Source organism: Mya arenaria, chromosome 8 (assembly GCF_026914265.1).
Source record: "Mya arenaria isolate MELC-2E11 chromosome 8, ASM2691426v1".
Classification (NCBI taxonomy): Eukaryota; Metazoa; Mollusca; class Bivalvia; order Myida; family Myidae; genus Mya; species Mya arenaria.
In genome coordinates this window covers 55,258,893-55,286,291 of record NC_069129.1, presented here as the reverse complement: position 1 = coordinate 55,286,291, position 27,399 = coordinate 55,258,893, and the positions used below count along the sequence as shown (strand labels likewise).

Here is a 27,399-nt window from a genome sequence, read left to right as displayed (position 1 = left end):
TGGATTAAATCTGATCTTAATCGCGTGAACTTTCCAAATGCAAAAATGATTGACCAAATTTAATATTTATTTCTTCACCATTAACGTGTAACAAGAACCTATACTGACATGCTTAAATACACATGTAGATCAGGCTGGTATTCAATGTTGGATCTAAGAACGATGTAGCTAATCGGATTAATGATTATTAATAACTAACCAATAGAGTGAATTATGTCAAATATGAATGACTGTAAGATTGATTTGATATGCATAATGAATACAACCCCTGTGTCATTTTGATAAGTGCTAGAAACTTTACTTTCACGGTAGATCATATCTTTGAATATTATCCCAAGTTTCCTGGACTCCTATTATTTATTTTATGTCTCTTTACACGTGCTTGAATGTATTGTAAGCCATGGATATGTCTGTTCTTCAAGTCTTATATCATTAACGTCCTTCAGTTTGCTAAATGAACATTTTTCTCTTAACAGATGTGTGGTGTGGAACCTTCCCCCGACCTGCCACTTGGACGCTCCAGCCCCCGGAAAGTGCTGCCAGACTCCCAACTGCCCTTCAGATGTCGTCCTAAGTTACCCACCAGGCTATACGGTGGAATAAGAAACGCTTCACGACGTTTTCAAGACGTTCGGTCACCTTTATAAAGTTTTTTTGTACAAAAGTTATGAGTTTTAATTGTCTGAGATTTTTCTTGAAATATTTGTTCATTGTGTTTTGTAAATAAATTACAAGATGTTGAAATGTTCCTGTTCTGTTTGTTTGTTTATTCTTTTAATAATGTTACTTTGCGTTGGGTGTTGGTTCGATTAAAGCGACACTCTTGTTAAAAATCAATACATATACATGTATAATAAACATGAGTGATAAACCTTTATCTACTTACTTAATAATTCTTCTATGGAAAATATAACTTACTGATAACAAGATTGTAACCGTGTATTTAAAAGCTAACAAAGGCAAAAATAATGAGTGATCAAAGATTTACCATGAAATTCTATCATCTCATAAGGTAGAATACCGTGTTTTCTGCATCTTTCTTTCAAATTAAACTCATGACAATATCCTTCATAAGAACCATTGTTTTTTTTTACATGCATTCATCATTTTTGGTATACTTAAACAATTGTATTAACTATGGTAAATCTTATTTGGGTGTAAGAGTGCTTCTTTAACGAGACTGAACAACTCCAGTTCGATATAATGCTACCATGTGCATAGATTTCATCGATATCTTTTTACTTCACATACATCTATAAAATAGGCTTCTAAGGGCAAACTCTGTAAGTTATTTGTATACTGATAATTATTTTTTAGGGAACAACACAGTAGTTATTTGCAAATGTTAGGCTCCCAAATAGACAAAACGCTATGAGATGACGCATAGTTAAGTTTATACTTAAGAGGTGTTTAAACGGTTTGCAACATTATATTTTAAACTCAGTTTCACAACAACAACAATGTCTCCGTACATGAGAGACGGGGTCCTGGGTGGGGTTGGGGCGGGTGGTGGGGGAGCAAAAGAAACAGGCGAATACGCGAAAACACAAAGGATTTCTATGTTGTACACTGTCAGTAAATGTCGGTCATTGTAGGTCAAAGGTTCGTACGCATTTTTTAAAAATAAGATTAAAGGGACTAGACACCAGATGATACAATTGCAAGAAGAAAAGAAAATAGTCGAACACTTACATAACATTAACATCGTTTAAACATCGTATTGAATCTAACTTACTGATCTATCACATCGCAAACGACACTTGCATCTTTCGCAGTTTTGGCGCATTTTTTAACTTCGAAAGTATGCTTATTAATGACAGGCTTTGATAAATTACCGCTTCAAATGGCCCATTCAGGAAAGGATACTAACACATTCATAAGTTTACAAAATGTTACCATATTTTTAAATATAATTCTTTCAAGAAATATATTGTATATATGTAGCATACGTTTATAGACCTAAACATAAAGATAATGCTACTTATCTTTATCTAAAAGTAAACATATTGGATACTCAACAACACTGCTAAACGAAAAGCCCTCTTTTCCCCTGTAAGTAATCACTGTTTTCTCTCCTGCACCTCTTATACCATCCAAAATGCTACCCCTGTGTACCCTCCGTTAATACGGATGTTCGGTAGCAGTCAATCGTTTAGTCATCATTCGATTGTTCATCGTAAGATGCGAATCGGGGATCCCAAATTTCTATCTATAAGGCATTGAAGGTAAATTTCGGCAATATCTGTCTCTAAAAAATATAAAGCTATTGTTTTTGTTAAACAGGTACTATGTTACGACTGTTTCTTATATAGGGCCAATTTAAATTCGAAACTGTGCTAGAAACACCCTACCTTTCAAATCTGAAGCTAAGCTTTAAAGCTGTACTCTCACAGATTGAACGTTTTGACACCTTTTTTGTCTTGGAACGAGAATTTTTTTTGCGTAAATATCTGCAAACTAATGGTAAAAGACTGCTGACTAAAGATCCGTCCCAAAATTGATGTTTTATGCATTTTTCTTAGTAACGGTTTAAGCCATAAAACATTAAATTTGGAATGGAAATATGAAGATCTGCGATCTGATTTTTTGTCAGCAGTCTTTAATCACTGGTAAGCAGATATTTTCGCAATATTTTCCAATTCCAAGACAATTTTTTTTTTAAAAAAAATGGAAAAACGGTAAATCTGTGAGAGGGCAGCTTTAAACCTGATGTCTGCAACCCGGTGTTAATCAATCTCCAACGCAGTGTTCTCAATAATTTACATTTCATTTACCAAAATAACGTTTTTTTCTATTGACACGGGATTTTCATGTTGTGTGCTCAAACACCTTAGCGATGTATATTCATGTGTTCGTTCATTATGCTCAGACCAGAGTTTCCCCAGATCAATGGCCTATGTGAGGTTGAAGTGATTCCAAATTCCTACCACTCTGGCAATATTCATGTTAATTGAACATAAACTCGTGAATGCCTCGAACATGAGCCATCACAGCATATTGAGGTATAAGGCAATGCTCACATGTTAATGTGCTCAAACCAGACTTTTCCGAATACAATGGTATATTTGAGGTTGAAGAGATTCCAAATGCCGACCACTCTTGCATAGTGGCAATAGCCATGATAATTTTAAGCAAACGTGTCAATGCCTAGAACATGAGCCATGAAAGAGTATCATTATTATCTATACTTCACATTATAGGCCCTGAACCTAGTTATCATTACACTTTCTGTTAAGGACCTCTTAGTCGAATAATCGGGTCAGTTCGTCCCAAAAATGGCTTTTGCAGCAGCAAAGTTCAATTTTCGAGCTCTATTTTCGGCTATTCAGTACAGCAGCTCCAGCGAAATAAAATTGATCATAAAGTAAGCCTCGTGGCCTAGTTCATCCCTACACTTATCGTTATGTCCCCGAGGTAAAATTTTTGGGTCAGTTTGTCCCTATCCCGCATAGCCTGCCTAAATCCTAGGGTATTCACATGTGCCATCACCTAGGGCCAGGTCTCGGCTACACAGTGACATAGGCCCCTATGGTCCCCTTGCTCGTTTCTGCGAGAACGAGCCTTACATGTATGGTAGGGGTCAGTAGGGCTTATATTGCCCATATACGCACAATGTTGGGCTAAGGACGGGGCCAGACTAAAATCCTCGTAGTATTAACAGTTTCCCCGAATGTATCACACCGCCAGGTAACCCTTGGATACAGTGCCATTGGTCCCCTTGCTCGTTTTTAAGGCATCCGCACCGTCTGAATATGGGCCAAATTGGCATGGGGGATCGAGTTCATGTCCCTTCCCGCATAGCCTGCCTAAAATCCTAGGTATTCACATGTGCCATCACCTAGGGCCAGGTCTCGGCTACACAGTGACATAGGCCCCTATGGTCCCCTTGCTCGTTTCTGCGAGAACGAGCCTTACATGTTTCTTCGAGAATATTGCATGTCCTCTTATTGTATAGATTTTGATGGTGATACGGTGCTAGCACCGCATCACCGCGGTGATATGGGGATACGGTGCTACGGTGCTAACTTCACGCACATGTTTAAATGATATAAATAAGGAGAGAAGTCTTAAATGTAGGGTTGTTTCCGATTTTGTAATGGTGTGCGTGTGTGTGTGGTGGGGCGGCTGGGGCGAGGCGGGCCTTAGCTTCACTCCTTTTTGTTTTATGTACAAAATTATGACAGATATACAGTTACCTTTATCACGAAATTACGTCAATATAAAAATAGTGCGGACCTTAGCCTTATCTGAATCACAGTGGCTTGATGACAAAGGCTCATTTAAGTCACAATAAATGATTTCAACTAGCCAAAATGATATTTTATACATATTTGAACATGTATATCACCAAAATAATACATTGCCATAAACATAAAATGAGATTTGACAAAATTAAAAATTCTCTATACTGTAATATTTTTGAATTTGAAGGAGAAAAAAAAAAGCTCAAAAGCACCATATCGTCCCCCCCCCCCCTCCCATCGTATTAAACTATTTCAAGTTCGTTCTGAGAGAGGGGCGAATGTCAAAAGGTTGTGCCACTAAGTAACGCCTCCTCTAACGTAAATTTCTGGACCCGCCCCTGTTTCATACATGACTTGAGTGTTTTGGTTACTCATGTGAACTATTTTATTCCACCTTTCAGCTACATATCTGGCGGAACCCGCACTGACCGCGCCCTCAAGTATGTGGAGGCGAACAGTTTCACCCACGCCGCCGGCGACAGAGCGGGAGTCGCCAACATCCTCATTGTTATGACAGACGGCAAGTCGAACGTGCCGGTGGAAACCGTCAAAGAGGCTGCAAGCATTCATAGTCACTTGAACGCTAAGGTATGCACATGGATACAATCTTGTAATTCATCAGTCAGTTGTGACCACGGCCCCCAAAGGTCCGGGGGTATACCGGGGTTAGCGGGGGCGTGTTTTTACCTTCCAGGTGGCTCCGCAGAGCCGATCGAAGGCGGTAATTTTGGTTTTGCGCCGAATATAGCGGGGAATCGGCCTAACCTAGGATGTCCCCGAGGTGCGGGGGCATTTGGCGGGCCGCAGCAGTTTGTTCCCGCAGGGCGGGGATTTTACCCGGGATTGACTGGACCGAAAGTCAAAGTCCCCGTTGTTCCCCGGACTTGGTGGTGGTGGTGGTGGGGGGGGGGGTACAATTGGCTGGTGCATAAAGAACTTTACATTTTGGGTCTTTACTTTGCAGCTCCAAGTTATAAAAACATTCACATTTAACTCGACATTGTTAAAGACATCAAAATATAAATAAGTATTCTAAAAACTTATGCTTTAACTGTTAGATCGCGGATTTCAGATTTTCGCGATCGGTATTGGATCCGGCGTGGACAAAGCAGAGTTGCAGACGATCGCCACGGACAGCCATCACGTGTTCGAAGTGAGCAGTTTCGATGCCCTCAACACCCTACAGGCCGAGCTGAAGAGAACAGCGTGCAGAAGTACGTATCGTCTACCTTAAGCTAACCTCAACACACACTCTTCACGGAACTTGGTCGGAATGTGTGTATTAATGGAATCTAGGTCAAGTACGAGTATGAACTGTGTTGGGTAAATAGTAGGTCACTAGGTGAAATAATACAAACAATAACCCGGTTTGCACTCTACAGTATGTACTTAAGTGTCAAACCGATCTTACTTAACACTTGACCAGAAGATTAAGTGTGGTTTATTGGTTATGTCCGATCACATACTCAATCGTTGCACATTGAACACCACGTTAATTTTAGATGCCACATTTCTATTCAGTTAAACATTGAAGGACTATATAAAGTTAAAGGTTAGATGACTATACAAAGTTCAAGGTTAGTGGACCATACAAAGTTCAAGGTTAGCTGACTATACAAAGTTCAAGGTAGCGGACCATACAAAGTTCAAGGTTAGCGGACCATACAAAGTTCAAGGTTAGCTGACTATACAAAGTTCAAGGTTAGCGGACCATACAAAGTTCAAGGTAGCTGACTATACAAAGTTCAAGGTTAGCTGACTATACAAAGTTCAAGGTTACCCCTTGGTTCAGTGAAGGCTTACTACATGGTCCTAATGTTTGCGAGTTGGTTCCGCGGTTTTAGTGTATGGGCTGCAATGGATAAACAAACAAATATACATATACCTGGAATACAAAACAAAACAGTTAACAAACGTGAGCGCTTGTTAACCAGGGCAGATGTCATGCTGAGTAAACAGTAGGTCACAATGTCGTGTTTAGAACAATCTTGTTAACGTTTTAAATGCCATATTTTCTGCTTCAGTCTTGTTCATATTAATGAGAAATAACATTGATGGTGTGTTTGTATATACAGTTGAGCGATATAGAGACTCAATGACCTTTGAAAGTACAGTAGTCGTGCAAGCTAACGCGGCACTGTGCTCCTACCGTTTTTATAATATCGTTTACGTATATTATAAACAATTCGGAACTCCCCGGGACCGGCGAAAATACCTCGAGCCTCAGAAAGTTTGAGCCAACCGGGAATGCTTACGTTCATTATTAAGAAATCGGTCCTTAACATTCAGTTATAGCCAACGGGAACGGTTCGACAGTACTTAATAAGGTAGTAAAATTATATATTAAAATTGCCCGTTAATCATAGTGTTCTAGTATTGATAAACATATTTCAGTTGACGGAGCTTGGACAACGTGGGGATCATACTCCCCGTGCACAAAGTCCTGCGGAAGCGGCACTCAGTTCCGTGAGCGCTCCTGCACCAACCCGCGCCCGGCTAACGGCGGAGCAGACTGTACCGGAAACGCCAGAGAGAATCACGCGTGTAACACGGCCGCCTGCCCAACGGCACCTCCACCGACAACCACGGTTCAGACGCTCCCTCCAGCCACAATGGCTACTGGTACGCATCTGTTCAAAGTTCTCTGCATACGTGTAGGCATGCATCCTGATACTCGATGCTTAACCTTTATTAACGGTCTTACGAGTTGCATATTCGTTGAAAATAAAGACACGTGCTTCCCTTGATCGACAGGGATATTCAAATATCGATTCTAACTGATGTTATGAAGACGAAGTTCCAAAAACTCAATGATCATTATAAACAGTAGACACTCTCATGCATTGCTCATTTTTAGACTATCTGCGCATGCGCGCAGGTAGTCTTAAGACCGCAAATTCCAAAGAACTACTTCTATTCATGTTAACCCATTTTTTTCTCTCAATGCGCTCTATGTTTAGCAGAAAGACGACAAAATCATAAAAATAGATTAGTTGTATTGCGTTCCGAGTATGAGTTCTTGGTTGTTTGGCTATTTCCGCGCTGTATTTCTGTATCCCGGCGTTTTATTTTTAGCAGGACATAACTATTTTTATATGGTTGTTGGCAAAGTTCCTTAAACATCAAGGCAATAAAAGTTTTAACCATAAACAATTCATGTATACGAAAAAGTGCATTGTACATCTTACAGTTGTCTTCGAAAATCCTTTAACACGATGGCAATAAGACCATAAACAATACACGTATACGAACTCGTTTGTGAATCTTAAGTTGTTGACAAAGTTCCTCAAAAACGCTGGTTAGTATACCATAAACAATAGACAATCTCACACATTGCTCATTTTAGGTTGTGTTGAGCCCGCGGACATTGTGTTCATCTTGGACGCTTCCGGGAGCGTCGGGGCTTCGAACTTCCAGAAAATGCTGGGCTTTGTCAACACCCTGGTAGACGGGTTCCCGATCGGCCCCACCCAGACTCACATCGGACTGCTGACCTTTGACACGAAGGTCTACAACCAGTTCCATCTTAACAAGTACAACGACAAGACCGCCATCAAGAACGCAGTTACAAGCACTCAGTATGTTTTACTCATACATTTGTATTAAACGTTAAAATGACGTCACACTTTAATATGCAACCAAAAAAATGATGATGATGATGATGATGATGATGATGATGATGATGATGATGATGATGGTGATGATGGTGATGATGATGATGATGATGATGATGATGATGATGATGATGATCCTTGAGATTTCGTCTGAATAATATTCATCATTAATTCACCAGGTACACATCTGGCACAACGCACACGGCTGAGGCGATCAAGTACGCCCGGGAGACGTCCTTCTCCGCCGCCAACGGCATGAGGGCCAATGTCGCCAAGGTCGCTATCATCGTCACTGACGGTTCGTGACATCTGATTACACTGATCTATGGCTTAAAACTTGTGGGTTTCGATTGAGTTTAAAAGGAGTATTTCTTCATTTACTTAAAACGAGCGTTTGTCCATAATGTAAAAATAGAGAAGGTATTTGTCTACCAATCGATATATGTTGCTGCGTTAACATATCCAGCACTTTTATACTGATGATCTTCATACGCAGGCAAATCCAACAACGCCGCTGCCACCGCTTCAGAGGCAGCCAGCCTGCGCGCACATGGTATCACCGTGTTTGCGGTAGGTGTTGGGGCTGGCGCCCAACAGAGCGAGCTGAATTCAATGGCAACGGACCCGGACAGCTCCCACGTGTTCCAAGTGGACAATTTCAACAACCTCGCCAACATCAAGGCCTCGCTGTCACACCAGGCGTGTGAAGGTTTGTAGCGTTCAACAATCCGAATTGGCTTATTCTGTGTGTTATCTTAAAGATGCACTCTCACTCCCAAATAAGATTTACTACCAGTAATAATATTGTGTTTTAACATTCCAAAAAGGATGAATAAATGTCAAAAACAGTGGTTTCCTATGAAGGATATCGAGTTTAATTTGAAAGAAATGAGCATAAAAGACGCTCTCTCTACCTTATGAGACTATAGTAAACCACAGTAAATCTTTTAGCACTCACCAATCATTTAATATTTGTGTGCTTTCTGATATTAAATTCACGGTTACAAGCTTGTTTTCAGTAGTTAATATTTCCCATAAATGCATTATTTAGTAAGAAGTCTAATGTTTATCAATCAAAAATTATTTTTGTTATACATGTGTATAAATTGATTTTGAATAAGAATGCCACTTTAATTATAACCATTGCATCACCTTTTAATTGATGATACTTAAGCTATGAAGTATTTACCTTTTTGGGTGACAGTTAACGTCAACGTCACAGTAGGTACGCTCACATATACATCTAATGTTTTTATTAATATAGATTTTTTTAAATAGTCAAAGTGGTAACGTTGCCGCCGACGACGCCTGCTCCGAAGGCGGACTGCCAAGCCCAGGCGGACATTATGTTCCTGCTGGACTCTTCCGGTTCCGTGGGCTCCCCCAACTTCCAGACAATGAAGGGCTTTGTCCACGACATGATGAACAGCTTCAACATCGGGCCTAACGCCGTCCAGGTGGGCGTGGACACGTTCCAGACGAGCGTCAAGGCAGAGTTCTACATGAACACGTACCAAGACCGCACGAGCGTCCAACAGGCCATCAACAACATCGCTTATCACTCCGGCTTGACCCACACTGGCGAGGCTCTCCGATTCATGCACACTGACAGTTTCTCCGCCGCGCACGGTATGCCAGTTGAACGTTTTTATGCAAGTTAATTGTATTGTCCTCTCAGACAACAGTATAAAAAGTTTGGCTTTTCACACAATGACAGTTTGTGTATTTCGAATGTAAACACTGTGTCATGTTAGCATGCATACTGGACGATACTGCGTGCATTAATATCTATACTTTTTTTGATTTTGCAGTCTGTTAAAAAAATAAAATCATAAACACTGAGATTAAGAAAAATAATGGAAACTCTATGATCGCTGAAGCCAAATATACAAGTAATTAAGATCCCTTTTAAAGCTGCACTCTCACAGATTGAACGTTTTGACATTTTTTATATTTTTTTTGTCTTGGAACGAACCAATTTTTGCGAAAGTCCATGGAAACCAGTTATATAAGACTACTGGCAAAAATTAGATTGCAGATTTTTATATTTCAATTAAAAAAATGATGTTTTATGCATTTTTCAAAAAAAAAACGTTGGTAACGGTTTAAGCCATAAAACATTAATTTTCGAACGGAAATATGAAAATCTACGATCGATCTGATTTTTTGTCGGCAATCTTTTATCATTCGTTTGCAGATATTTACGCTAAAATGCTCTTTCCATGTCAGACATAAAATAAAAAAAAGTAGTAAAAATGGTATATCTGTGAAAGTGCAGCTTTAAAAGCACATCAATCAATACCATACATGCACTAAACGAGGAACTCATTATTAAACTATCGGCATTAGTTAATGTTTAGGTAACCGAAAAAAAAATCATCTGAAAACGATAGTACATTACAATATAACATGTTCCCACATCAAGGTGACAGAGCCAATGTACCCAACATCGCCATCGTGGTCACTGACGGACAGTCAAACAACCCGACCCTCACGGCTGCGGAAGCGAAGGCGGCCAGGGACGCCGGCATAACCATCCTTGCCATCGGTGTCGGCCACGGTGTGGAGCGGTCGGAGCTCAACGAGATCGCTTCTGACCCAGACAGTACCCACGTTTTTACTGCCGACTCGTTTTCTGCCCTGAGCTCCTTGAATGCCCTCCTGTCTACAAAAGCGTGTGAAGGTGACGATCTAAACATAAGTCTAAACACATAAACACACTGTATAATGAGTCTTCGGTTAACAAGTGTTTGCCATGTTCACTACCTTTCTATCTCTTGGTGATTGAAGAATAGTTTGTATAATGGTTGTGTATTTTTGAATGGTATTGAATTCCAAGGTTTTCTCTAGCCGTTTTTCTTATATTTTCATATCAATTTTCTTTTGTTCAATACAGTATCGAAACCTCATGCACAGCCGCATACCGCCCCTAACTGTGCGGCCAAGGCCGACGTCGCTTTCATTCTCGATTCTTCCGGAAGTATTGGTGCCACCAACTACCAAAAAATGCTCCAGTTCGTTCGTGACGTCACATCTAAGTTTGACGTCGGTCCAGACAAGGTGCGCATTGCAACGGAGATTTTCAGCGACAGAACATTCCCACAATTTAATCTGAACAGGTAAATATTGAGATTTGAAACATATTTGCCCGTATGTGCCTTGTTCAGATGTTTACATTCACCTCGACAGTCCGAAAAAAGTATGTCCGATAAGAATATCCGAATTATATGCACTCGTCTTCGTAAATATGGGTAAGTTTTGATAACCGCGATTTTATTGCACGAGTAAAATGAATTCCTTGCACGGACTGAATTGATAGAGAACACATTATAACGTGAACACTTTGTCTGGTATTTTGTGCCTATAAAACCTTGAGTCTGTCTAGCTGGTACTCTCGTATTCAATAAAAATGTGTAAGGGGCGTTTACTACAGCCCGGGTAAGAACTAACGACACTTATATTTAGTGGCATCTATGTTTTATGAACACAAATTACCTGGCATCAATGGGAAATAACTCAACCCTCGTTCCCATTTGTCCAGGTATACGACCCAGCAGCAGGTGGACCAGGCCATCGCCAACATCCCGTACAAGCAGGGAACCACCAACACGGGACAGGCTCTCCATGTACGCGTATATTAGTATTAACACGTCCATGTTCAGTGTTTAAAGTCATATATTTACCTTCGCCTAATATTTTGTATAGAAAATACAGGGTCATATTGTATATCCCGCTAGCGATAATGACGCTATTGTTTATTTCAGCAATTCGTTCTGATTGGACTCTGATTGACACGAAAGAAGTTATATAATTAACATGACTTGCTGCCTTCTTTTTTCACAATATACCATCACGCACGGTTATCGTAAAAGTATTAATTTTTATGTCATTTAAAAGTTACTATGGGACATCGGCCTTAATATAAACAATCACATAAAATGGCGTTGGCATAACGGTGACGAGATAGGGACAAAGCTCTGTAATTTGAAGACCATTCCGGTAATTATGGTGATAATTATATCATTGCTGTTGCTGTAGTTGTAGTAGTAGAGGTTGTTGTTGTTTATTTCACACCCGTTCGCCTTTTGTGTAACAGGACGCCTACACCACGATATTCAACCAGAACAACGGTGACCGTCCTGGCATACCCAACATCGCCATCGTAGTTACAGACGGACGGTCGACAAACCGACCTAACACTCTGGCTGAGGCACAGAAACTTCGCAACTCTGGCGTTCAGGTACAGCAGTTTTGTGGAAACAGTATTCTTCGTGTAACCTGAATGTTTTGTTTATTGAAGATACTCAGCTTTGATGCGTTTTGATTTATTCTATATCGCGAGTAGGTACGATTTTTATACTCCACCTGTAGGCAGTTATTTATGGGGTAATTCTGAAGACGGATTACATAAGATTTCACTATACTCCATTCCATATGTATTGTCAAATATCCTCTCATATTATTTGATTAATCGATCCCTGTATCTCGAAGAACATGTAATATGATAGACGGGCATCAAAGCACGTGCATCGTCCTTTTAACATTGATGTAGGTGAACTTCGTTGATGTTGTAAAAAGTGTATTGGGAACCTAAAACATCTTATTTTCTATGATACAGGTGTTTGCTGTCGGTGTAGGTGGCGGTGTGGATACGTCGGAGCTAAACGCAATCGCGAGCGACCCGGACAGTTCCCATGTGCTTACCGTGCAGGATTTCAGCCAGCTTGCCTCGATCACCGCCTCCCTCAACAGCCAGGCATGCGCCGGTAGGTTTTGGGTGCCAGTTTGTTAAAATCATTAGAATATAACCTACATTTTCAGCCAATGGAATTTAAGATAGGCAATCATTTAGTTCTAGGCTTAATCATTAAGAATTTCAACTTTCGCGGGTGTTTAAATGTCCGCCTACTGCCGCTCATCCGATACACTCTCCCTGCGTCAGATTTTGCGTTTAAAATGTATCAGCCAACGAGGTTGTAGTCTAAGTCACATAGATAGCCTGAATTAAAATCTAAATGATTAAGAAGGGCTCGTTCGCGACGCTCGTTCCGCCGATTCTTAATCACAAGGATTTTAATTCGTGTCATTTAACTATTACTTATGAAGAAGAATTAACCGTGTTGATATCTTTTACAAATCCAAAGATTATATAAATGGTATTAAAGTATTCGAATGACAAAAATAGAAGAAAAATAACAACTGTTTAAACTCGACACTAAATTTTGGCGGATGGGTGACTGACTCAATACTATCAAATTATTAGCGATCCCCCCAACTGGCCAGACAACGATTCCTCCGCACGCATGCCAGGACAACTTGCCAAACTGCAAAGCGTATGAATTACCCGGGGTGTGCACGAGCTACGCCGAGTGGTCGCACAGCAACTGCGCTGCAAGCTGTGGCTTTTGTCGTAAGTAATAAATGACTATATCATGTTAATATGTACATTTAGAGTCATTGTGTTTAATTTAGACCTTTTGCGTACACTTTAAAGCTGCACTCTCACAGACTGACCATTTTAGAATTATTTTTTTTATTTTTTGTCTTGTAATTTTATGCGTAAATATCTGCAAACCAATGATATAAGATAGCTGACAAAAATCAGTTCGAAAATTAATATATTATGGCTTAACGGTTAAACAAAAATGCATAAAACATCATTTTTTTGAAATTAAATATAAAAATCTGCGATCTGATTTTTTATCAGCAGTCTTATATAACTGGTGTCAATGGATTTTCGCAAAAATGGGCTCGTTCCAAGACAAACATAAAATAAAATTAATGTCAAAACGTTTAATCTGTGGGAGTGCAGCTTTAAAGCTCAATGCCGATGTCCAAGATTACACAAATGAAGTGCACCGCCATCGAGCAGGTTGTTTTTAATACATTCTTGTATATATACTAGCTAATATCATGTAGGGAACATCACTAAGACTAGATTCACTTTTATTTTTGATAAAATAAACACGCGTATTTACACTGTATTATAAGTAATACCAAAATTTGAAATGTGTATTGTAGCCCAGGTTGGGGTGACGGCTCCCCCGCCGTGTCTTGACAAGCTGGTGGACTGTAACCAATACCCAGTCACTTCCTGTACTGGCCAGTATGAGCCCTGGGCGCGCGAAAACTGCAAGCGATACTGCGGATACTGTCGTGAGTATTCCAATAGTCGATGTCGATGAAAACATAAGACATCATATGAAAGTGACATTTTTATTCAAAATCAATACAATCACATGTATAACAAACATCAATTTTGACTGATAAACCTTTGACTACTTACTAAATTATACATTTATGGAAAATGTTAACTACTTATAATAAGATTCTAACCGTGTACTTAATAGCAGAAACCGCAAAAAAATATTAAATGATTGGTGAATGCTAAAAGATTTACTGTGATCTACTATAGTCTCATAAGGTTGAAATACCGTGTTTTATTAATTAAGCCCGTTATCCTTCATAAGAACCATTATATATATATATATATATATATATATATATATATATATATATATATATATATATATATATATATATATATATTCTCTCTTTTTTTTGAATATTAAAACAAAATTATTAATTGTGGTTAATCTTATTTGGGAGTAAGAGTGCATCTTTAACTGATTTCGTTTACGAATCACGTTACGTTTTAGGGTAGATTTTGATTTTTGTTCAGAATTTTAACATTTTACACAAGACATGGTCACGGCAATGCTTTGTGGAACCACATAGTTTATCATATGCGGAATTTCATTCCCCATTTTTTTAATTTCATCCAAAACATAAAATTAAGAAACACTAGACGCGTTAGAGCATTTTCATTGCAAAACAAAATGTTATGGCTCCAATGATTGCCCGCCGGGAATTTGTCATAAGACATACTTGTCTAGTTCACCTTACAGACTTTATCAGGTATGAAAACGATAAAGGTAATGTTGTTGGTATGGTGCTGCTGGATTTGCAGAAAGCGTTTGACACAGTCGACCATTCCATTCTTTTAATGAAACTACAAGCATCAGGTCTTAGTATTGACGTCCTAAATTGGTTCAAATCATATTTATCAGATAGACAGCAGCTTGTAGATGTCTCTGGTACTTATTCTTCCAATTCCAAAATAACATGTGGGGTTCCTCAGGGCTCAATCCTTGGACCCCTTCTCTTTTTAATTTATGTAAATGATATGTCAGCTGTGGTAAAAAAATAAATTGCTTTTATATGCTGATGATTCTGGTATCCTGGTATCTGGTAAAAGTTTATCTGTTGTTGAAAAGGCGCTGACAGATGATATGGATTTGGTCAGCCAATGGTTAGTGGACAATAAGTTGTCACTGCACTTGGGTAAAACCGAGTCAATTTTATTTGGGTCCAAGCAAAAGCTTAGGTCACAATCTAACCTGCATATAACCTGTTCTGGTACATCCATTGAATCAACTTCATCTATCAAGTATCTTGGGATTACTATAGACCAAAATCTGTCATTTTGCTCCATGGCCGAGTCTGTTCTTAAGAAGGCCAACTCTCGGTTAAAATTTCTTTACCGCAAGAAAGAGTTTCTTACTCAGCATACCAAGAAACTTCTGGTTATGTCTCTAATTCAGTGTCACTATGAGTACGCATGCTCTGTTTGGTATAATAGCTTGACACAGTCCTTTAAAAAATAAGTTACAAACTTGTCAAAATAAAATAATGAGATTTGTACTTGACTTAGATTCCAGAGCCCATATTGACCCATCCCACTTTAAGTCCCTTAGCTGGTTACCGGTCCACAGAAGAGTTGAACAGATAATGTTGTGTCATGTTTTTAAGATAAAAAATGGCCTGTCTCCGGATTACATGGGTGAACACTTTATTTCGCAAGATTCCGTACATAATTATAGTACAAGACTTAGTCAAAAGGGTGGGTATTGTCTACCTAAAGTCAAAAGTCATGGTTCTAAGTCCTTTGCTTTCTCTGGAATTAAACTATGGAATGATTTACCTGTAGAGTTAACGGAGATCAACAGGTTACAATGTTTTAAGGTTGCCATCAAAAGGCATCTTATGAACAGTATTTAAATTTGTTTTTACCTATTTCGGCTCAGGATTTTAAATTGTTTGCTAATATCTTTTACAATTTTAGAAATGTGTTTTAAATCCTAGCTGCAAACAGGAGTGTCACTAAATCAAGATTTGACTGTGATATACATTTTTATGACTCAATAGTACTTTTACACATGATTATATTTAGGTTCGCCTCTCTGTGTCATGCCGCCAATACAAAGGACCACAATGGAAATAAGGGCTTGCCCTTTTTTGTGTTATCCTTGGTGTTGGTGTGTATGTCATAGTTTTCTCGTATGTGATATAGTATTTAATAATGCTCATTATTTTATCCTATGTTATGTTGTTAACTATGTATATGCTTCCTATGCCGAAATAAATCTATCTATCTATCTGTTTTGAAAGTCTTGTCGATGCGAAGGTACCTACAACTTACAATTTTCATATGATCTAAATAAATACATCAAATAATGCGGGTTCCTTTGAGTCTGAAACATTTATTACAATTCAATGGTAGTTTTTACCTTTAAACTAGTCAGATGCACATACTGACAGTCAGGCCCCAATTTCTCGAAACTTCTTAAGCTTAACAGGCTTAAGTTGGTTATTTCAATTAGCCAAAATACATACTTTAATTGAATTTTGATAAATGGAAAATGGTTTATTGTGATTATTATAATGATAATTCCTATAAGTAAGTAATTCTAAAGTATAAGAACTCCTTAAGAAGTGAATGTTACGCAATTTATTGAAAACCAAAAATAGTTAGCTTAGCTTTATCCTGTTATAAGGGACTTAAGAAGTTTCGAGAAATCGGGGCCAGATGCTTTGCTTTGTTTTATTATAACGTGTGTTTTCGGTTTTGCAGAGATCAACAATCAACAGGTCGTCACTACAGGGTTTTGTGAGTACTCATTCGTTCCTTTCGAGCTTTGAGATTCAGCGTTTAACATGGTTTGGTCCGTGGCATGAAATTACACGTCTACATAAAGAAATTCTTTATTTCTGTTTACCAAAGTGCTCCATATGTTACAAAACGTAATTGCTATATCTCCTAATTAAACTTAACATACTCCTTTAACCTATTTTAGTATATAGTTTAAAGGCTGTGGGCCTAAACGCGTCGTTTATTGTTTCCAGTCGGAGGATGCTACTACAATGGGAAGTCGTACACTCAAGGCCAGACCTGGGACGACGGTTGTATGTACGAATGTACCTGTGACGATGCAACTATGGGCAAATATAGCTGCTACAACAAGTACGTTTCGCAGTGTTCCCGTGCGGGACGCAATTTTCTAGTGAATACGAATTTATTTAAGCTCGATTGTGACGAAAGCTGATAGCTTTTGGTAACAAACTCTAGTTACCTGGTAAGAACAAGTACTAGTGTCCATTTTTCATATACCATTTTTTAAACAACCCGAGTGAGGATCCAACCACCTCCTCTATGACAGGCGGTCAACTCTTCCACAAGACCATTATCATCATTTGTATTCATCAAAATTTGGTAAAGGCAACGCAACGCGGTGGTAAAACTATCGAAGAACAATGTTTGTCAAACTAAAATAATTGTTTATAAGCATACATTCTCGACCCAGTCCGATGACAAAGTCATATCTTAAAATGTACTCCGGAGTTACGAAATTGTCCTTGTCCGCTTAAGCGGTCGACCTGGCTTCGGCTTTGTGCTATTCTTCTGTATTCTGTTCATATTAGGGAAAATAAGACTCTGTATTTAATATTAACACTCCCCCCTGCCTCAACAGGTGTCCTATTTACTACAATATGCCACCCCAGTGTACGCTGGTGAAGAAGAGCGGCGGCTGTTGTTTAGAGCCCGTCTGCCAGTTCAAGGGAACCCACCTCACAACCAACGGCCAGTCAACCGGAACATACAATGGAATGGGTGCGTTGGTTCTTAATGTTGATAAAAATTATATACGGGAACGCTCACCTCCGTTACATACTGCAAACTTTACAAGCAACGTGTGCGGATTATTGTTATTCTTCCAGGTTACTTAAGCTCTTTTTATATGACAAAAGTTTACCCTGGGGGCAAAGTTGTACCCGCGGATAATGAACACTAGGGGAAAATATGTGCATATAAACGCAAATGCCAACGGGACTAGACGAGGCAAATCAACATGGAGGCTTTTCTTTAAAAAAACCAAAACATTTCGTTCAAAGATATGACCTCCTATTTCAGCTGATACCTTGAAAATTATGTCCTTAAACACATTCTTTATATTCTAATTTGTTTCATTATATTTCTGAAATTACTGCAATATAATGTCCCTAAATTAGATTGGTAGCAATTACACACATAAACAATTGGCATTTTATTAAAGGAATATTTAAATTTATCAGTTAGAAATCATTCTAATACTCAACTTGACCTTTCTTAAAGTAATCACTGACGGCACGCCGAGCAAATGCCATTTGGTTTCATTATGTTTCATTTTTTTATTGCAGCTGTATGTATGTACAAAAGCATTCCATACTACCAGGGCCAGACATGGCAGGACGGCTGTGACAAGACCTGCTACTGCCAGGACGCCGAGGTCGGACTGTACACCTGCCAGTCGGTGTATGTATAGCATAATGTTGGTATACTTGCCATTAACCGCTTTGCAGATCAATTTAGGCAAAACCCGTCAGAATAGATTGTTCTGATTGAAAGGCGGGAAAACCGAGAGATGTCCGAAAATAACATGACTTTTTTATAAGAAATAATTAACAAATGTAAATATAATGTTTAATTGGGGCGAAAAAAACGGCTGACAGTTCCGGATTAAAACTAAAACAACAACAAAGAAAGCCAAGGTTAGGTAATTCAATTTTTAAGTAAAGCTAAGAAGAATACTCTCCCTTGATACTTATTAAATTTTATCAAAATTTATTATCTAAAAGGAAACCGAACCGTCTCGCTTATGCTGTAAATATAAATCTTTTTTCTATATACTCAATGCCACTTCGACACCACCTAGAAAGTTCTTTAAATGATTTGCCTTTATCTAGCTGCGCCCACTACGACTCTGTGCCATCGGAATGCCACTTGGAGACACAGGCCGGCAAGTGCTGTGCGGAACCGGTTTGCACCTTCAACAAACAATATGGCCACTTCATTGGAACAGGAACGGTTTCCGGCAAGGGAACAGGTATATATTTCCATAATAAATGCAAGGAATGCATCTGCAATGTAATCGTTCATACCCTCAGCGCTTTATTGATAGAAAATAGTTTGTTTGTTGATAAAACATTAAAGATGCACTCTTACTCCCAATCAAGAGTTACCACAATAAATAATATTGTTTTAATATTTAAAAAGGATGAATAAATGTCAAAAACAATGGTTCTTATGAAGGATACCTGAATTTGAAAGCAATGAGCCTAAAACGCAAAACTTCTACCTTATAAAACTTAAGTAGACCTCAGTAAGCATTCACCAATCATTTAATATTTTTGCGCTTTCTGCTATTTAATACACGGTTACAATCTTGTTACCTGTAATTAATAATTTCCATAAATGCATTATTTAGTAAGTAGTTTGAGGTTAATCAGTCAAAATTTATGTTTGCTAGACATGTGTTTGTATTGATTTTGAATAAGAGTTTCAATTTGATGCAACTTACTTTATATCACATGTTTCTTTTCCAGGGGCCCTTCAAGTGACAACGCCGGTGCCATGTACCGATAAGATTCCTAACTGTGCGTCCTATGGCCAGGCAACATGCGCCGATGCGAACTATGTGGCCTGGGCACATGATCAGTGTACCCATTACTGCGGATTCTGTGGTTGGTATACATTTGGAGTCATTATTATCGGAAAACAACCTCGGATGTATATGGACGGTTAACAATGTCAGAAATCCGGGGGGTTTCAGTCCGCTGCAAGTAGATCACGTAGTAATTTAATTTAGCAGTTAAACTTAATGACTTAACTCTTAGAAATCTATATAATATTTGCAATTATACACTTCACGGACAATCGGTTTAAATTAAGACCAACACATACAAGGTATAACACTACATTTAATTAATGATTAAATTCAAAATGTAACGAACTACAGTTACTTTTACTGATTTACCGGCATACATCCGAGGCACCGTCGTTTTCGATAAAAATGGCCGTGGAGTTCTGAATGGTTGGTATATTGAAACCAATTTATGGTTTATGCTTAAAACTATGTACTAACAAAAACAGTTTGGTGCGTCGCAGTTACATTGCCATATATTTTGTGAATGTATATACTAATAATACTGGGCCAGCCTCTGTTTATATTTACCGCTTCACCTCCTGAAAATCATTAACGGCTGACCGCAGATTTCTGAAATAAATGAATTGAAAAACTTGAGAAAAACCTTCTTCTCTTTTGGCTGAATATAATTTTGATCACTAACACAAACACAAATATTGTCGAAGTTATTGACAGTTGCTGTTTTCTTTTGGCAGTATAAAGGTATTGTTTACGATGATAATGTCCTTCTTATATACACACAACACTATTGTACAATTAACTGTAGTGAACTTATTCATATAAACAAGAAGCATTGGCGACTTGGGCCAGGTTACGTTGAGATGCAATGCCATAGAGAATCCATAGTAAAATTTGTATGAGTTTTGGCGAATCCATACGCTATGATTTGATCAACATATCGTAAAAGATACACGACAATTCGTTTGAGAGAGTGTTTACACCCTTGACGTGAGACTGTATCGACGGCGTGGTCTGTGTTTAACGTTTAACGTCTTGATTTCCAGATGGAACACCGACCCCGGGACCAAACGGTGAGTGTAACCGTTTGTTAAGTTAATAAACTTGGTGTTATTGCTGTGGACTTATATTTCAATAATAACATCCCTTTTAAACGTGGCTCTTTTACAAAGATAATCGAATAAAAGTTATAAAAATATCATTAGTAACAGTTCCCAAATCATTATTGATAAGCCTGGGATTTTTTATAAAAAATAGGGGGAGGGGCGTGGTCAAAGGGTTGTGTCAAAGCAGCGCACCCTGCCCCTGTGAAAACGCCGGCATATCTATATGGTTATTTATACATTTCACCATTTTGAAGTGAGGAGTAATTTCAATTGCAACTTTCATGCCAAAAATGACATGGAATTAAATATTACCATTTAAACGTTTACTGTACTTACGGTTGACGTTTACTGTACTTACGGTTGACGTTTACTGTACTTACGGTTGACGTTTACTGTACTTACGGTTTACTGTACTTACGGTTGACGTTTACTGTACTTACGGTTGACTTTTACTGTACTTACGGTTGACTTTTACTGTACTTACGGTTGACGTTTACTGTACTTACGGTTGACGTTTACTGTACTTACGGTTGACGTTTACTGTACTTACGGTTGACGTTTATTGTACTTACGGTTGACGTTTACTGTACTTACGGTTGACGTTTATTGTACTTACGGTTGACGTCTCGCTGTATTTTCTGTACAGACGTGTGCATATACAACGGCGTGGCCTACCACCAAGGCCAGCGATGGGACGACGGATGTGAACTGGAATGTGTATGCGATAACGCCGCCTATGGATTCTACAGATGTCAGAAAAAGTAAGATTATTTGACCATTGCTAAGGTATGCAACTGAGGACAAATTTACGAAGCATGCTTACTTGTTGTATGAAAATATTTTATTTACCTTTAGTTAAATGCTGTTTGCACTCCTACGCACAGGGTACAGACGGTCGAAAAATCGCTCTAAAAGCTCTCTATATGCTTATTAAATATTGTTCTCCTTAAACCAATTTTCGGACCACTTTGCGCATGATTGTGGCAGAACTGAAGGTTAAACACCACTCTTGCTGTTCATCTCAGGTGCGCTGATGTCGTCAATCTTCCCCTGGGATGCTCGCTGGTGAAGAACACCGGCGACTGTTGCTCCACGATCCAGTGCACGGGTAACACCGGCACGTTCACGAGCTCCCAAACCATCACCGGAACCATCGGTGGCAACCCGGCCCCGCAGCCAGGAGGCACGGCGACCGGAAACCCAGGAAGCATGATAACTGGAGCGCTCAGTAAGAATTTTCATTGGATTTTGTTGCATTTAAATTATGTTTCATACATATACCAATGAATAGCAGTGAATATTTAACACCAAACAGGTGAAATAATCATCTATACTTTTTATCAGGCGGTTGTCTGTACAAGGGAGCGTTGTACCAGGTTGGTCGTCGCTGGGACGACGGATGCTCTTACACGTGTGTGTGCGCGGATGGATCTACCGGGCAGTATAAATGTTCACCCAAGTAAGTAAATCCGTTTTAGATAATCATATTGATATATTATGCTATACACATTTTAGAATGGGGGTTGCTTGTACATGTATCGTGAGTTTGAAAAGACAATAGTAAAGAATAAAACAAGGTACCCGAAGTGATGTTAAATCACAATTGCTTGATTAATATGAATGATAGCTAGTTGAATACGGTAGTGGCCTATTACGCATTATATTTTTTTCGATAAAAATGGCCGAGGGGTTCCGAATGATATTTTCACTCAAACCGGGGTTAATGGTTACACACTACTATTTCCCTATACTTTTCAGTGTTAACGGGCAAAACTTCAGATCGGATAAAGATGCTATGTGTAGGGTTTCACGTATATGACAACCATGCATTTTCTTAAAATTCAGTTCAAAGTCAAATTATTTAAACAATACAAAAAGGTTTGTGACATTTCTCTTAAGAAAATTCGCTTACTTTGAAGTAAGGCACCGCTAATTTTCGAAGACCGGATTTTTTCCATGTTCTTTTCCAGCCAAAAAATATATTCTCTAAGATATTCATGATTTTTTCTTTATCTGATTGCAGATAAAGGAATGAATTCAAAGTATAACATTTATAAATTCTGTGCATTAAATACTCACGATTTTACAAAACCTCAGTGTGAAGTTACATTCACAATCTATATATTATATAGACGTATACATTTATGCACGCTTTGGTCGCGGACAACATCCGGGGACTTGGGATTTATTTATAACGTTCCGCTACGTCAAGTTGATTTAACCATATTTCATTGTATAAATTATACCGTTATGCACAAGTCAATTGTAACCATGGCCTCCCCAGGTCCGGGGGTATACCGGGGATAGCTGGGGACATGGGCCGTGTTTTTACCTTCCAGGTGGCCTCACAGAGTGACGGGTTAATGCGGTGGTTTTGTCTTCGCGTCAAATATAGCGGGGAATGGGCCTTACCTAGGGTCCCTGGAGTTCGGGGGCATTCGGTGGGGGATTTTACCAATAGTTCGTTCCCGCAGGGCAGATATTTTACCCTGGCCGTGCTTTTACTTTCCAGGTGGCCCCGCAGGGCCGGGTGACCGCAGTGGTTTTGTCATAGCGCCAAATTAAGCGGAGATTGGGCCTTACCTAGGGTCCCTGGAGTTCGGGGGCATTCGGTGGGGGATTTTACCAATAGTTCGTTCCCGCAGGGGAGATATTTTACCCGGGCTTGGCTGAACCGGAAGTCAAAGTCCCCGCTATTCCCCCGAGCTTGGAGGGGGGGGGGGCGTGGTTACAATTGACTGGTGTATTACTCGTTCATATCACACATGGGTCAGGACACAAGTAATTACAACATAAGCAAAAGGTTACGTCATGTTCGGTTACCTACAACTCGAAATATAAATTCAAATTCACTGAGATCTTTGGTGACAGGTGTGATACTAGTATACTATGATCGCCGGTATTTTCCGCAGGTGCCCTACATTCGGCACACTTCCCACGGGATGCTCCCTTCGGTCTAACCCGAATGACCCGTGCTGTCAGCAGCCCGTCTGTCCCGTCGGAACTGTCACCTCCAATGGTCAGCCCGTGGTCATCGTGCCTACCTATGGCAATGCATTCACAGGTAGGACTGGGGCGGTATTCATAAAACTTCTTAAGTCATTTCCTTACTTTATCACATTTCTTAATTTTTTCTTTGTCAAATGAACAGAAATGTTTAAGTGTTTTAACATAAAAGTATGTTTTTGCAAAAACGTCAATAGGAAAAATGTATTTTGGAAATCCTTTACTTTTTATTTCATATGACTAAACAGATAATAAAATAGGAACTTATATCTGAACTTAAAATTTTTAAGTTTTATTGTGTGAAAAATAATAATACACTGCCGTAATGTTAGATATGTGTTTTAATTTTAATAATTGATTTTTACAAATGCAATATTTATCGAAACTTGAAGAAAAAAGTCTACACTTTCTTATTTGAATAACTTGCAGGATATGGTCAGCCGGTGATGCCCCAAGCCGGCACCCAGACTTCCGGTATGAACACTACCCCCGCCCCAGGTAGCGGCGGCACAGGCACCGTCATTACCGGAAGTGGTCGTAAGTATCTAATGACACATAAACCCGAGGACATGAAGTCATTTTGGCTGATTTCTGCCATTTCGGGCGATTTTATGGTCTTATATGAACCTGCATTGGTATGCATACATACGGTGACAATTCGTCATGGGGCGTATTTTCGCCTTTCGTTGCGAAAATGCGAAAACATGAAATGGCATTAATCAGTCACCATAGAAGTCGTTCCATCTGAAAAAAGTGGCATGGGATAAGATCTGAAGATCTCTGAAGATTAATGAATGCATCAGCAGCTAGTTAACCCGTCTCTGTTTTGTTTTGAAGATTTTAATAAATCTTATTTTTGCCATGATTACTTCATTTAAGACACATACGCTCTAAAAACGAGTTCTACCAATTTTCTTTAAATATCCAGGCGGATGTGTGTACAAGAGTAACACGTACGGACAAGGCGCCACCTGGGACGATGGCTGTCAGTATCGATGTGAGTGTCTTGACGCTACCGCCGGACAGTACAGGTGTACCGAAAGGTGAGAAACACATAGGCGATTCTGCAATTTTATTTCTTCCATTTACAAGAACTGTAAATTGATGAGTTGCATTTATGTTGACATTAAAACTATACTAACTTTAAGGCGGCATTTGCGCAGTTTTTCCCCACATTAAATTACAATGGAGGTAGCGTTTTAACCTTGGTAAAGTCGTCGTCCTGGGTAGCGGCTACATTTGTGACGTACACACATTGAAGTTTGGCCATAATTTTGTGAACATGACATTGTTTTGAAATGGAAATTTTATATTTCATGTAGTATAATGTGTTTAGAATGAGACTTTCATGACCTAGTTTGTACTCCTGCGCAGGTGCCCGGCGTACGTGAACCTGCCTCCCCAGTGCAGCCTACAGACGGATCCACACGACCACTGCTGCAAGACAGTCCACTGTGACTACAATATGGTCGTCACCACGCCCGCCCCCCATCTTCGCCGTCACCACACCGCCCACTGGAGATGGTAACATTCTGCATTTTAGACATGTTACTTTTATTTTATGTTTCCATCTTGCAACGATCTGGAAAAGGCTGCATTTTTTTCCGACGGATTTTCTTTTATTTATTATAATGAACCTGAAGTAGTATACATTGTGATGCTTGCCTCCATTGCTGCCTTGTACTTCAATGTATTGAACGTGTGACTAGGTCTGAAAGTATGATTTTATTACATTATTATCATGCTTTAATATTACGTTGCTTAAATAACTGTTTCAGCCCTGTGTCACTACAAGGGCCTGTATTACCGACAGGGCGAGTCCTGGTATGACGGATGTGGACTCCAGTGCCGCTGTGAGGACGCCCTGAACCACTACTACCAGTGCACGGACAGGTAAACATGGACACCCAACCATGATGGCAATGATTGTTTAACCGTCGTAAAATATCTATTAAGTAGTAAACGGGATGATGTTCGGAAAAACATGTAGACATCGTTTGAACTTCAGTCGAACCCCGTTTGGTCGAACTCGCTTAGCTCGAATTCCTCGTTGGCTCGAACTGGATGTAAAGGACCGATTTCATTAAACTGTAGTTAAGCAATACCGCTTGGCTCGAATTTCGTGGTATTTTTGCCGGTTCCTGTGAGTTTGAGCCAGCGGGGATCTATTGTAGTCGTATATTACGATGGACACGACCATGACCTTACAAGTAACTTTATTTGTTTTCATTTGGATTCCCTTATTCTTTTTCCCTGCCCTATTCGTTGTAACCCTATTATGGAGTTTTTAGTCTTTAGATTGATTTGTGTCCAAAAATCAGATTCACTTCTAAATATAACCCTCTACAGGTGCCCCAAGTACACCAACGTGCCTTCCACGTGCACATTCGTCGCCGACCCCAAGGACCCACAGTGTTGCCGGGTACCACAGTGTCAGAACGCCGGCGGAAATGTAGGAACAACGGGATTTGTTGGCGCCTTCACCGGATATGGCCACCCAACCAGCATCATATCTGGGCAGATCAGCCATACCAGTTACAACAGTAAGAACGGAGTTCTTTTTATCGCTGTGTAAGGTGATCAACCAATCATTAATTCAAACACAGATGTGGTATAGTTTTAAGTTACAAAATGTTAAATTTGAATATTGTTAATGTTTTAACCGAGTGCTGTTTTATATAGATATTGTGCTATTTAAGAAATAAATTAACACAATTGCTTTATAATCATAGTGATATTATATTTCATTACTTCTCTTATATATTTATATATCATAATCGTAGCATCATTCTGGTGTTACTCAAAAATGAAGTTCATGCAAAAAATGATATGATGATTTTCAATATACCTTAACACCTGCCTCAGTTAACACCTTAAGGGTGGGGGGGGGGAGCTAAAAACGTCCATCGTCCGGGTTTTTTATGGCAAAAATGAATAAAATATGCCCAAATGCACCAACACATATTTGCATCCTATTTATGAAGCCAAACTCTCTGTGACTTCGGCCAGTGTATGTGTATATAGGCATGGATAATGAATAATGAGTTTCATAAGCCCCCTTTCAAACTTTCAAATTGAATAAAGAAAAGTGCCGACAAAAAACAGCTCCTCTTTAAAATATGTTTATTTAAGCAATCGTAACAACTCGGCCATCTCCGGCAAGCTTCGAGCCAATTCCTATTGGATACTGGCCGAGGTGATCCGATTGTCATTTAAGTAGTTAAAAAATAATATCAGCCCGAATGTTGACTGTTCACACATTCCATATTATTATGGATTGTGGACACATTCCATATTATTATGGATTTATCTTATCTTGTTACATAACACTAGACACATATCAATATCGCAGTAGTATGACATTCAAGGACCTCGATCTGGTCTGCAATTCCCAGTTCACGGCATCGAATACTGCTAAATTGCTCAGTCCTGTACATATGTTTTTTATCCTTCAGGCAAATGTCTGTACAAGGGTCAGGTGTACGCCCAGGGCGCCACGTGGCAGGACGGCTGCGACTACGACTGTGAATGTGTTGACGCCAGCAAGGGAATGTACAGGTGTAATGAGAGGTGAGTGACGTCATTTCCAGTGTGAGGGGATCCATTTCCTCACGCAGTGAGATAGTTAGTGCAATACCTCACGCAGGAAAGATTTTGACATATTTAG

At 39.3% G+C, this 27,399-nt stretch overlaps 2 protein-coding genes across 2 annotated transcripts in view; both read left to right on the top strand.

Moving 5' to 3' along the window:
* Window positions 1–748, top strand: part of LOC128244367 (uncharacterized) — a 36,063-nt gene extending 35,315 nt beyond the window's left edge. The window contains exon 41 of the mRNA XM_052962381.1: window positions 477–748. Within this exon, the coding sequence (XP_052818341.1) occupies window positions 477–603 (127 nt within the window). The 3' untranslated portion in view covers window positions 604–748. The remainder of the gene's footprint in view (window positions 1–476) is intronic.
* A 712-nt stretch (window positions 749–1,460) lies between these two features.
* The window catches only part of LOC128244366 (uncharacterized), a 37,859-nt gene continuing 11,920 nt past the window's right edge, over window positions 1,461–27,399 (top strand). Inside the window, 33 exon segments of the mRNA XM_052962380.1 lie at window positions 1,461–1,591; window positions 4,646–4,832; window positions 5,317–5,458; window positions 6,639–6,866; window positions 7,591–7,822; window positions 8,038–8,156; window positions 8,355–8,567; window positions 9,137–9,487; window positions 10,284–10,541; window positions 10,755–10,977; window positions 11,400–11,484; window positions 11,955–12,098; window positions 12,477–12,624; window positions 13,122–13,268; window positions 13,880–14,014; window positions 16,773–16,808; window positions 17,045–17,162; window positions 17,671–17,810; window positions 18,377–18,491; window positions 18,923–19,062; window positions 19,562–19,699; window positions 20,667–20,693; window positions 21,373–21,487; window positions 21,752–21,954; window positions 22,071–22,185; window positions 23,639–23,790; window positions 24,162–24,269; window positions 24,661–24,775; window positions 25,107–25,218; window positions 25,220–25,256; window positions 25,511–25,625; window positions 26,082–26,275; window positions 27,188–27,302. Of these exon segments, the coding sequence (XP_052818340.1) occupies window positions 1,461–1,591; window positions 4,646–4,832; window positions 5,317–5,458; window positions 6,639–6,866; window positions 7,591–7,822; window positions 8,038–8,156; window positions 8,355–8,567; window positions 9,137–9,487; window positions 10,284–10,541; window positions 10,755–10,977; window positions 11,400–11,484; window positions 11,955–12,098; window positions 12,477–12,624; window positions 13,122–13,268; window positions 13,880–14,014; window positions 16,773–16,808; window positions 17,045–17,162; window positions 17,671–17,810; window positions 18,377–18,491; window positions 18,923–19,062; window positions 19,562–19,699; window positions 20,667–20,693; window positions 21,373–21,487; window positions 21,752–21,954; window positions 22,071–22,185; window positions 23,639–23,790; window positions 24,162–24,269; window positions 24,661–24,775; window positions 25,107–25,218; window positions 25,220–25,256; window positions 25,511–25,625; window positions 26,082–26,275; window positions 27,188–27,302 (4,838 nt within the window).